This window comes from Erythrolamprus reginae, chromosome 2 (genome assembly GCF_031021105.1).
Source record: "Erythrolamprus reginae isolate rEryReg1 chromosome 2, rEryReg1.hap1, whole genome shotgun sequence".
Classification (NCBI taxonomy): Eukaryota; Metazoa; Chordata; class Lepidosauria; order Squamata; family Dipsadidae; genus Erythrolamprus; species Erythrolamprus reginae.
Genome location: NC_091951.1, coordinates 189902984 through 189916082, shown reverse-complemented (window position 1 = coordinate 189916082; position 13099 = coordinate 189902984). Strand labels below are relative to the sequence as shown.

At 42.7% G+C, this 13099-nt stretch overlaps 1 protein-coding gene across 2 annotated transcripts; it reads right to left on the bottom strand.

Moving 5' to 3' along the window:
- Positions 1–8093: 8093 nt before the first annotated feature.
- Positions 8094–12284, bottom strand: MFSD5 (major facilitator superfamily domain containing 5). 2 transcript variants are annotated; one of them, XM_070740884.1, is made up of 2 exons: positions 12148–12284; positions 8094–9997 (listed from the first exon to the last, which is right to left on the bottom strand). In XM_070740884.1, the coding sequence occupies exon 2, from the start codon at positions 9946–9948 to the stop codon at positions 8590–8592; it is 1359 nt and encodes a 452-aa protein (XP_070596985.1). In that variant the 5' UTR covers positions 9949–9997; positions 12148–12284; the 3' UTR covers positions 8094–8589. The 2 variants fall into 2 exon arrangements, with proteins under 2 accessions (XP_070596985.1, XP_070596986.1); XM_070740885.1 differs by having other exon boundaries at positions 11477–12223.
- Between the last annotated feature and the right edge of the window lie 815 nt (positions 12285–13099).

Here is a 13099-nt window from a genome sequence, read left to right as displayed (position 1 = left end):
CAGATAAATTGCTCAGGACCTCCCTGTAAACATTCCTGGTTTTGCTCTGTGGTTGGAGGATGAACAGAACAGATCTTGATTGCAATATTTTTCACTTTTGGACATACAGTAATCCCTCGTTTTTCACAGGGGATGCGTTCCAAGACCACCTGTGAAAAATGAATCTCCATGAAGTAGTAGAGGAAATATATTTTTTATGTACTTAACAAATATTTGGACTTTTAAAACCCACCCTTTGCATTAAACAGTCATTCTATAATGTTTCTCAGCTGGAACTACATGCGATATCCTCTTTAATAGAGTACAGTAGTACTGTAGAAGAATTTTATGGATTTTAATGGATTTAAAATTTTCAATGGATTTACAGTGATCCCTCGATTAGCACGGTCTCAATTAGTGCGAAACGCTACAACACGGTTTTTCAAAAAATATTAATTAAAAAATACTCCACGGTTTTTTTGCTATACCACGGTTTTTCCCACCCGATGACGTCATACGTCATCACCAAGAGTCACTTCTCTGTCTCTTTCTCTTTCTTTCCTGTCATTCTCTGCTTCAATCATTTTCTCATTTCTCTTTTTTCTCCCCTTTTTTCTATCATTTCTCTCTCTCTTTCTTCCTCTCTCACACTCTCTTCCTCCCTCTCATCTCTTTCTTTCCTTCTCCCTCTTTCCTTCTCTCTCCCCCTCTCCACTTGCCCACGAGAAGAAAAAAAGCAACCTCTGCCGGGCAGCTCCCCTTGTGCCCCCGCTTTGTGCCTGCCTCTTGTCCCTCTCTTTTGGGGATTTTTTTTTCTTTTCTGTCTGAGTGCGTCTGTGTGAGCGCGAGAGAGGGAGTGCGTGTATGTGTGTGTGTGTCTGTTGCGGCTTGGGCTGGTCGGCCTCGGAGGCGGGAGAAGGCGAAGAGGTAGCAAGCGGGGAACCCAGCGGGGTGGATGGCGGCGTCGGCGTGTGTGTGTGTGGTGGCAGCCTTCAGCTTGGGGTCGCCGCCGGCGTGCTCGAAGGATGCGCCGCCGCCCGCCTTGGAGCCCTCGAAAGCCTCGTCGTCTTCTGTGCTCTGCTCGCCGCTGCTCTCCAAGTGGGGCGCAGTGGCTGGGAGCGCGCGCCTTTTCTCCCCTGCGTGGATCCTGGCTAGCCGTCGCGCCTCTCTTGAAGATGGGGAGCCTGGCGACGCGCTGTTTTCCCCCACCGAGGACAATCGGGGTAAACTCTTTTGGTTGGGAACCAACCGGCCCGGTGCTCTTTTGGCTCTCTTGGGGTTTCCCCTTTGCCTGGGCAGCAGGAAGACCCAGGGAAGGTTCCTTTGGCCACCCAACAGCTGATCTGCTCCGCAGCGCGGCAGCAGCGAGGAGCCGAAGATGGGGTTTCCCCTTTGCCTGGGCAACGGGGAAACTCCATCTTCGGCTCCTCGCTGCTTCTGCGCTGCGGAGCAGATCAGCTGTTGGGCGGCCAAAGGAACCTTCCCTGTGTCTTCCCCGCTGCCCACACGCAAACTCCACCATCTGCGCATGTGCGGCCATGGAAAAAAAGGGCGCGCATGCGCAGATGGCCCCCTTTGAAAACCCGTGAAGTAGCGAATCCGCAAAAGATGAACCGCGAAGTAGCAAGGGATTACTGTACATCTTTAAGCCCACCTACTGTATTTACCATACATTTTAAAATTGTGATGTTGGACTTTAAATGTCTACTGTTCCTTTAGGAAGCTGGCAAGGAAACCAAAATTGTTGAGAGCATCTTTAGTAGTGCTGAATAGAGCAGTTGCCTCTGTAAAGGGCAAGGAATGAAGAAATGAGCAAGAATGATGGGCTTCAAACATTTTATATTTGAAGGAACCCAATCCAAAACCTTCCTTCTGCAAGAGAAAGTGAAATGGAGAACCTTAGGAGAAAACTATATTGGGATTGTGTTGTCCGATTCTTCAGAGTTATATTAATGAACATGTCTCAGAGCCATTTTGGAGTTTAGCATGTTACCCTGTTTCCCCGATAGTAAGACACCCCCGATTGTAAGACGTATCGGGGGTTTCAGGGGGGTCGGCTAATATATAAGCCGTACCCCGAAAGTAAGACATATGTCTTACTTTCGGGGAAACACGGGGGTATTGCCGGGGGGGAGCCCGATGACGTCGCTTCCAAGCTCCCCGCACGCTCTTCGCCTCGCCGCGGCGCCACCGCCTCTTCCCCGGCTTGACAAAGCGAAGGACGGCGCTGGTCCGAAGCGAGCCGAGCGGGCGGCGGCTTGCAGCGAAGGTGCTCGTCCCAGCAACTGAGTCCTGCCGAGGCTCGGCTGCAAGCGGCCAGCAAGGCCGACCAGCTCCGAGGCGAGCGGCCGGAGCTGCGCCCTCCTTCGCCCGCCTCCTTTCCGGCAGGCAGGTGGGGCTGCCCAACTGCGCAGAGCGGCTCCTCCCCTCCAGACACACGCTTCCCCGACACGCGTCTGTGGCTCCACGCGTGCACGCCACTTGGAGCCCTGAGGTTGAACTTGGAAAAGGGCTCACGAGGCTCCTGTCCCGCGGCTGCCCTTCTGGACTCTGGGGAGATGCCTTCGGGAACGCGACCCTTTCAATTTTTTTCCAATGTAAGACATACCCCGAAAGTAAGACGTAGTGGGGCTTTTGGGGGTAAAAAGAAAGTAAGACACTGTCTTACTTTTGGGGAAACACGGTAGAAATATCAATAATAAAGAAAAGGAACCCTTCCAGAATAAAAGGAGATTATTGTTTCATAAAAGCACTTGGAACACTGGCAAGATGGCATCACTGTAGTAGATATACCTTTGATACATACTCTAAATCCGCAATGTTGTGTCATCATGTCTTAACATCTGGAGCACTGGAGCAAGCCCAACACTACTAACACGGGGTGGTGATTTGTGGGTGTTAACACTAATGCAAAATGCAAAACAAATACCGCAAGTGATAACTCTTGGCTGAAAGTGGCCTGACCAGTTTCTCAAATATTATTTTTCTCCCCACTCTACATATTCACAAGTTGATTAGCATATAAATAAGTTAATTGGGTTTATTAGAAAGACAGGCAATCTGTGAAAAATAATAAAAAATATTTTTTTTAAAAAGAAAAGAAAGAAAGACAGGCAATGTAGGTTATGTAAGATTCTGTTGAGATCACCTCCTTATATTGCCAGATTTTCTCAAGGTACAACTGGAACAAAGGCTCAAACCAGAATGATGACAATTGTAGCATGCTTACTGATTCTTATCAAAGCAGCTTTTCTATTGCAATGTTTGTGCAATCTTATCCATGACTAATGTAGTTATGATTTAGTTGCCCATATAATCTATCCATGACACTCAGCCCAAAATTAACTATGTCGTTTTGCATGAATATACTAGGCCTCAAAAAGCCTACTCTGGGTTACAATTAATCAAACTCAGTGTAAACACAGCTTCCATGTGGCTAGGCAAAGGTTGTTCAGTAACTCTTTTGTCACTAAGAATATAATAATTATTCTGAGAGCCGTAAACAACTACCATACTGATTGTCTGCTTATATTAAGAATTATCCCAAGGCAACTGAATAGAAGATTATCTATACTGTAGGTAGTCACCATTATGTTTTCTAGAGTGTGCCACAGTAGTAGCATATAAACTTTTCTCTAGTTCTTGATAAAATTACCCCATCTATTAAATCTTAAAGCAAATTATGAATGGCTCCCGATTGGTAATAATTTGCTGAAAAACATGTTCTGGAGGTTGTTATTGTTGGGATCCATATAACAGAACCAAAGCTTTCTTGTTCTGGGCACGGATACTTAATTCTCCAAGACTCTTAAAACTCCACTTCTTGAAATAATTGTCTTTTATTTCGTCACACCAGTTTAGATATATGAAAACTTTAGCAAAGCAGAAGATGCAAAACGTACAGACTGAAGCAATCTCTATGGGCTTGAATATACTCTAACTATTCTGGGCAGTGTTTCTAACATTCCAATCCTCAGTTCCTTGAAGATAAGGAACTATAAATCACCACTTTAATTTCATCGCTTAATGGCTGGATAAATCAGTTCAACAATGTGGCTTCCGCTTCATTTCAGCAAATACAACATAGGTTTTTCGGGAAAGCCATTAAATCTCCACCATTCTTTGGTCATCATTGTCAAACTCCGCCTTCATTTCCTGTTTAAACCTGGAAATAACATCTATAGTCCGCAGAGCTATTCATGTAGAATTAATATTTTTTACCTTGAATCTCTTCTTTTAGCCCTTCTGCGACATTTAGGATCTAATCATTCATCTCCTGATACATTTTCCTCACTGATAGGGGCCAACTTCTCATTGTCACATCAGCCCCCCCTGGTACTCCCACATCAATATCTCCTTCACTCTCGGCTTCCAATCCCTCTGGCTGCCTTCCTAACCCAGGATAACCTGAGGGACCTGGCCCATCGTCCTCAGAATCAGGTATGTCCTGAGACTGATAAGGATCACTCACAACAGTACTAGGGTTGCAATTTGCAATATACAAGTACAGTGGTACCTCTACTTATGAACTTAATCTGTTCCGTGACCAGGTTCTTAAGTTGAAAAGTTTGTAAGAAGAAGCAATTTTTCCCATAGGAATCAATGTAAAAGCAAATAATACATGCGAATGGGGAAACCACAGGGAGGATGGAGGCGCTGTTTCCTCCTAGGAGATTCCTAGGGAGGCCCCACGGAAGCTTCGCCCAGCCTTTTCCGGCCCTATTTCCTCCCAGGAGATTCCTAGAGAGGCCTCACAGAGGCTTCTCCCTGCTTTTTCCAGTTACAGTTTCGGAGGCTCGGGTTTGTAAGTGGAAAATGGTTCTTGAGAAGAGGTAAAAAATCTTGAACACCCGGTTATCTAGAAAAGTTCTTAAGTAGAGGCGTTTGTAGGTAGAGGTACCACTGTACTCATAATTCCAAGGCCTAATTTTTGACAAACCTAATGAACCTGGAACCTAGGTCGACAGTATTGAGGAGCATTTTAGCCAAGTCAAGCACCTCATCTCAACTTTAGGTGTTCATATTGTCTGGACCAGGTAGATAATTAATCTGTGATTAACACTCTTCTGGTCTGTGGTATCTTTACTTTTCCCCCTCCAACTTCATATCTATATCTATATTTTGTCATGAATAAAGACAATTGTCTCTTCCACCTATTTGTCTCTCCATTTTCATCCAAAAGAAGTGTTAATAGCAACAATAACCTAATTCATCTTAAGTTGTGGATTGGATATTTTGGGATATTTCCATATTTTCCACACTTCAACTGAAGTTCCTAACACCTATTTGATGAACTTCTTCATAAATAGACTCCCATTTTACTCCAAGAGTTTCAAAACAAATGTTTTTCAATGGGAAAACAGCAGGAGGAACCTTGTTAAGAGTACAAGATTCCAGGCATCTTATACTCCATAATACATCCTGCCCACCTTGTTCTATAGCACTTGGTTGTGACACCTGCTGGTCCACTTGCATTTCGTAATGCCTTCCCACAACAACCACTACTCTAGGGCATTCTGCAACATATTCACCCAACACTATCCCACACTCCCACCTGTTCCTCTGTAACAACTTGCACAGTCCTTGAGGTTACAACAGCAACTAGGACTGTCAGGATTACTGTTAATAAGCCATGTGGTTACATGATGCCATGCTTTACAACAGCATTTTGGGATCCTTGATGTGGTTTTCCTGCAGACATTCAATTAACAAATTAGGCAATATCATTAGTACTAGCATGAATGGCTAGTCAAACATGTCTAGCTGCCCACTATCTACCGCAGAGCATAATATTCTACAATATTCAATTTCAATGGTAGCACTGATGGTGTTACCTAGTTTGGTAATGAAATGTGCGCAAACCGCCCCCTTCCCAAAAAAACCTCACACCAAGCTTGGAGAACCCCACAATTCAACCCTGACTTACAAATATTCACTTCTTTGGATACAATAGCATTTCTTAGCAATGAAAATTCCAGACCAATTGTCATTGTGATCTGAAGACTACCTATACTGGACTTTTATTGTTTGGTCTTGAACGGTAAAATAAATTTTGAATGTGTAACAAGAAATATATATTAAAAGTGGCAACATTTTCACATGTTAAAATTTGTCAAAAAACTGAAGAAACACAAGTTGTTCTGTTGTGAGCCGCCCCGAGTCTTCGGAGAGGGGCGGCATACAAATCCAAGTAATTAAAAAAAAAAAAAAAAAATTACAAAAAAAACCCCTCAGCACTTGGTTATAAAAGGAATAGTTGGTTTAAAAGCTGTATCCTGAAATAAAAGTTTTTAAAAACAACTGGGAGAAAAGAGACAGGTAGAAAAGAAAAAAGGTAAGATCTGAGATCTAAAAAAGTAGACAAAAACACAATGAAACATGCTGTTTTGTTTGCCACTTGAATATACTTTTAATTCTGGACAGGGCAAAAACCAAAGCAGAGAAGATCAAGGCTTATCACCTCAGGCAAAACTATAGCTCCTTTAATAGCAGTTTAGTTTTTAAAAAAATAGAATGCTAATTACTATACTAACTGGCTCAGGTGTTACCCATTAAAATATACTGTAGTGTCTGTTAAATAAAGCTGCTTCCACATTAGCATATGTGCTATTAGAAGTAATGATCCTGAGAAAAGAGAACACATTTACTTCCCATGTAGATACAACATACAACTGTGAGAGTGGTTTTTTTCTAAATAATGCAGAGAGAATGCAGCAATGCTTTCTCTCAAGTAGCAGGTATTGCTTGCATATAGTTTTTGGTAAAAATAATTACTCAAAGAAATTTATTGGCTGAATGACACAAATCTACAGGCTAGATGATACGAATCTACAAGCTAGATGCACTAATGCAGGAACATTGTTAATATCATCTAAATATTATAAAGTGCATGATTTCAAGGCTGCTACCATGTTTATTGGTGAAATGAATTCTGGATAAGTTCTCCAGATATGAGTACAGTTGCCCTGTACCTTTGCCATGGATCATGCCGAGATCAACCGGAGCAAACACTTTGGTTGCTGAGTGCTGGGACAGACAATGAAATAAAATACAGTGATACCTTGTCTTACAAACTTAATTGGTTCTGGGATGAGGTTCTTAAGGTGAAAAGTTTGTAAGACAAAACAATGTTTCCCATAGGAATCAATGGAAAAGTGATTAATACTTGCAAGCCCAAAATTGACCCCTTTTGCCAGCCAAAGCGCCCGTTTTTGCACTGCTGGGATTCCCCTGAGGTTCCCCTCCATAGGAAACCCCACCTCCAGACTTCTGTGTTTTTGCGATGCTTCAGGGGAATCCCAGCATCGCAAAAATGGGTGCTTCGCTAGGAACGGAAGTCCGGAGGTGGGGTTTCCCAGCGAAGGGAGCGTCAGTGAAATCGCAGCATCGCAAAAACACCGAAGTCCTCGAAACCCCACCTCCGGACCTCTGTGTTTTTGCGATGCTGCGATTTCACTGAGGCTCCCCTCGCTGGGAAACCCCACCTCCAGACTTCCATTGCCAGTGAAGCACCTGTTTTTGCGATGCTGGGATTCCCCTGCAGCATCACAAAAACATGGAAGTTCAGAGGTGGGGTTTCCCATGGAGGGGAACCTCAGGAGAATCCCAGCAGCGCAAAAACAGGTGCTTCGTTGGCAACGGAAGTCCGGAGGTGGGACATCCCAGTGGCAGCGGTGGGTTTGTAAGGTGAAAATAGTTTGTAAGAAGAGGCAAAAAAATCTTAACCCCAGGTTTGTATCTCAAAAAGTTTGTATGATGAGGTGTTTGTAAGATGAGGTATCACTGTATAGTATAAAACAAAATCTCTGTACGACTATCAGTTTTCTTCCTTTTTGAACCTCAGTATATTTTTTTTAATTCTACTGTTCAGAGACTATGATTAAAATATTGAATAGATATTTAATTTACCCACTCAGAAGCTAAAACAATGGTGGAATAGGAAATTGGAAGAACAATGCTTTATCACTGCCATACTGGAAATTGCGAAACCAATAAACACAATAAAATCCTTGTGATGTCTGCATTTAAAATTTCAAAATATTCCACCTTCATTTTGAAATATTTCACCAAGCCTGGCTATATCCTGTCAAAATTAAAATTGACTCGAGATAAGCTTTATGTTTAATTTCAATTTATTATTTTTTTTAAAAAGCAGATGATCATAGAATGTGGCCGATACTGCCGATTATAGAATATAGCTGATCCGGCTACCAAGTTCAATACTGATATTTGACAATCAGTTTATCAATCTCACTGTTGCTTTAAAAGAAAAAGAAACCCTGCCTTGTCCTTGTAAGCCATCCTCTGTCACCATCAATTCAGGATGAAGTAGTAGACGGCAACCTCTACATTTGGCTAGCAGAAGCCAAGCAGCCGCTGGAATTCAAAACTCCAAGGTGGGGGAAAAAGGAGAAGGGTGGGGGGAAGCTATGCTTGACATAGATGTAACCAAGTTCTTAATGTGGCCCATCGTTGCTGAAAAGAAGAAAATCACACCTCTGGTTATGTGGAAGAGGTCCACATAGGATGTTCAGTGTACTTCTTGCAGACTCCTTGTGTATGTACAGTAATGGCTCTGTAACACATTATGGACAATTGGCGTACTCTCAATCAGAGCTCAGGAGACGATATCTCAGCCTGACTAGATGAACTGGGCAGCCTGAGCTCTGCATTGTTTCGGACCACAGTAAAGAGGCTTACAACAGCCAAGAGGGCCATTACCATCATGACGGAGCAGATGGTAAACATATTCCTGGTGCCCGTCTTATAATCACTATCATGGAGGATGAGCAGCCCAAGGCAAGCCAGTAGGTTCAATGGAACACGGAACCAATGCATCACACCCGCCTGGTCCTTCTCAGGAATCACTTTTTGCCTGAGAAAACCCATGGAAGGGAAGTAGAGCCCACACGAGAGCTCAATGAGCAGGAAGGCCAAGAAGGACTCAGATGGGTTCTCTTGCCCAGGGTTTGTTGAGAACGTCAGCATGAAGAGTGAAAAAAACACCATTAGGACTGAAAGAGACAGGATGTGCATGGGCTGGAGGTGATATTTCTTGGACGTGGCCACACGGTAGAGGGAGGATCCAACCATGCTGGCAGCCATGAAACTGGAGAAGACAATACCTAGAGGTGGGTTGTGGGGATCCAAGACTGGAGTCCAGAGGAAGATGAAGATATAGATGACACTTTCAAATAAGGCTTGAATAGTCCCCAAAAGCAGGACACGGCGGTCGGAGAGAAGGCATTTCAAGCCATCAGTGCAAGTTCTGGACAGTGCCCTCTTCTTTCCATAATTCTCATCCCAGTTCTTCATAACCAAGGTACCAGCCAACACAAGAAAGGGAATAGAGACCATGAAGGGAGCTACTGGGCCAAATCCCAGCCATTCAGCAAATATATTGGCTATTACACCAGCTCCAATAGCAATGATGCTATTCCAGAAGGCAGCCTTGGAGAAGGTGGCAGGAATCCACTCGGCCGGGAAATCGTGGCGCTCCACATGCTCATGTACGTACCACGCCTCAAAGGCAGAGAACAGGAGAGCAGTGGACAGCCCTCCTAATATTCTTCCTACAATTAGAACAAAATAATCCCAGGAGAGCTTTGTCAGGCAGCAGACAGAGTAAGTCAAGGAGAAGAGGATGCAAGACTTTTTCCGGCCCAAGCGGTCAACCAAGGAATTGGCAACCAGCCCAAACAGCACACTTGAGGCAAAGCCACAAACATAAATAATGGTGATCTGGGCCTCCAAGAAGTTATAATGGTGGTAGAGTTTGTAAAGGTAAGGTCCTTGCAACCAATCGGCTGTGAGAGCCAAGAAATAGACTTGATAATAATCTAGCTGGAATCGCAAGAAGGCTGGGTTGGAGTAAGACCTGCTGGTGAGCCTGGAGCGGCAGGCGGAGAACTCCAAGCCCAAACATATCAGTAGGAGCAAAGCAAAAGCGACATAGGCAGCAATCAGCATGATGCTTCAAATCATCCTGTGCATCTCTGAAGATCTATTCCCAGCACATCTGAAAGAGAAAAAGAAAGAGGTATTCAAGAGACATTTTAAAACAGGTAAATATATATATGTATTTAAAAAACGTGGCTCATTTTAATTTAACCCAGCATTTTATTTCTCACAATGTCCAAACAGGCTCCTCTGCAAACCTCACAAATTGGAGATGGGAAACTTGCCCTTCTCCTGGCATTCCTTCCTACAATTAGTATTTATAAGCATGCTATTTTTAATCTAGAGATAGTATTTAGACTTCCAAGATTAATGGCACTCCAGAGACCCATCTTTCACGATGCAATCCAATCCCTTCCAAAGCTACCCAAGTTAATGGCCTTCACCATATCATATGCTAAGTAATTCTAAGCACTTTATGTTATTCTAAATCTCCTTCCAGTCAGCTTTACTGATTCATCTCAGTATTTTGAGAAATATTTTTTTTCTTTTTCTCCCATTCGTTTTTTTCTATATCTTTCAAAATTTCGAGAAAAGGAAGCTTTCCTGAAGACTTGAAAGAGACTGGTGGTCCACTCTTTGTTTTTGAAACATTTGTCCTTCAAATTTAGAAAACATTTAGACTATATTGTTATATATCTTTATGGTGAGTTGTAACAGTTCTGTTCGTAACTTCCAATCATGGGAGTGAAACAGATCAGCTAAATAAAAGGTAAAGGGTACTTGAAGTTGAATCATAACTTTTGATGACTACACCGATTACATTTAATAACTCCATTTCCAAGTATAGTCTTCATATCTGCAATTTCGTACTAATCAAGTCTCATCTTGCTTAGATTTTTTTTTTAGGATCTACTGTACATTAGAAATGTGGCACACAAAAGATTAGTCACATAAAAGATTAACCTCAAAAGATTGGAAAGAAAAACAATGCCAAAACTAATATGAACAAAGATGATCACACATCTGCCAAGAATTGCAATAGAAAGGCTGTATGACAGAGGTTACTAGCGGATATGTTGTTTCAGTGCTTCCTACTTGAGCAGTGGAAAACAAGATATACCAGCTGGACAAGCCAGCTCTCTTCCCCCACTGGTTTGGGAAGTTAATCAGTGTTTCATTGCATTGCAATAGTGTCTCCTAAAGAATTTACTGAGGCTATGATTAGGATGTCTCAAATAAATCCATAGCAGAGATGAAGATGTTAAAACCTTAAACTCCAAAAGTACGGTAACATAATTGCAAAAATCTTGAAACACAGTTTCTGTATCTAACTCACTACCATGTAGGATTTCATTTTAGCTGCTATGCTAAACTCCAAATAATACTTCTATTAATTACAGACATTAATAGTAAAAACTGCAAGATTTAGGCATAAATAACACCCAGAAGGGCATCTTTAGCTTTTTGCAATGAGTTTTTAAAAATAAGGGCTGGTTACAATTTTATTAACTATAAACTATATTAATATTTTACTTTCTAGGGGGCAGGGGGAATTCTAATATTAATACAGAGGAGATTATTGCTTGCAGAAACTCACCCTGTTGAATGACACTGTTCAAGACTGTATGATTCTAACATCACGATCCAAAATACAGATTTATACGACATTGAAAAGAGGAATTTCAATATGTGTTGCCCAACAAGGACAACTTAGCAAAATTAACAGGTTTGCCTGGTGAAAAGGGGGGAGGGGGATGCAGCATTTGATAGATTCACGCCCCGAGTTTCTTATACTTTCTATAAGTACAAAATCTGCAAAGGGATCATAGTTAGGAACCCAAGGAAAGGATCTTCCCCAGCAGTATTGTCATTAAAGCTACCCCCCAGAGAAATACCTTCGCCATTTAAACCAATATCCAGTATAGATCGTGGGAAATCAATATGTTCCTTCCACTTCTATGCCTTATTTCTCCTACAGTAAACCTCCCCATCCACCCACCCCGCTCCAAATCAAAGATCTTCCAGGTACGTTTGAACTACCATTCCCAAGGCTCAGGTACCACTGGAATATAGGAAACTCGCAGCCCGATGCATCTAGGGGGCATTAAGCTAGTCCTGCCCAAAACCAATGCACCTCTTGCCCTCCCTACTCAGTTCCCACCACCCTTTCCCTTTGTCCTTTAGATCACCCAGGACCTTTCCACAGCAGGTCTCCCTGCATCTGACACCCGTGCTTTAAAAACACGTGACCCCCTCCCTTAAACCCACCTGCCCAACTCGCCCGCACCGCTCAGCGCCTTCCTTTCAGCCCAGACGAACGCACGCAACACTTCCGGTTCCGTCTGGAGTGGTTGACCGTGCAACAGGCTTACACCAGGATCCGCCATCCTGTTTGCTCACGTGACAAAAGCCAACCAATCAATGCTGCTCAGCTTCGGAGAGAAAGACAGAGTGCCGTTTGCAACCTGGGAAGAGCGGCGCCCATTGGTGCACTTTTTCATGCCTTTTTTTTTTTTTAAAGTTGAGGGGAAATCCTCTCCAAGTAATGTTTCGTTGCGATTTCAGTTATTCCCAAAGCTGAGGAGAGGGGGAACCTCAGCGCTTTTTTTTTTTGAGGGGAGGGGACAGTAGGAGTGGAATGAATTGGAAATATTTTCTGCAGTTGCCGTTTTTGCAGGGGTTTTCCTTCTTATTTTCCTTTTTGGATTTCCCCCCGAAATATTAATGTGCTCACTTCCTTCTCTGGAAACAATGTTTCTCAAGCTTAGGAAGTTTTAAGTATAGTGGACTTCAACTCCCAGAATTCCCCTCCCAGCAAGCTGGCTAGAGAATTCTGAGAGTTCTGCTTATTTATTTATTTATTTATTTATTCATTTATTTATTCATTCATTCATTCATTCATTTATTTATTTATAGGATGATGATGGTGGTGGTAGTGGTGATGATGATGATGATGATGATGATGATTATTATTATTATTATTATTATTATTATTATTATTATTATTATTATTATTTAGATTTGTATGCCGCCCTTCTCTGAAGACTCAAACTTGCTACCCTGAAAGCCCAAGACATGGGTAGGCAAAGTTGGCTCTTCTATGACTTGTAGACTTCAACTACCAGAATTTCTGAGCCAATCATGCTAGCTCAGGAATTTTGGGTGTTGAAGTCCGCAAGTCATAGAAGAACCAAATTTGCCTACCCCTGGCCCAAGACAA

Bases quoted from the DNA above. Each gene is read 5' to 3' on its own strand.
- MFSD5 (XM_070740884.1), bottom strand. From the start codon at position 9,948: ATGCTGATTGCTGCCTATGTCGCTTTTGCTTTGCTCCTACTGATATGT.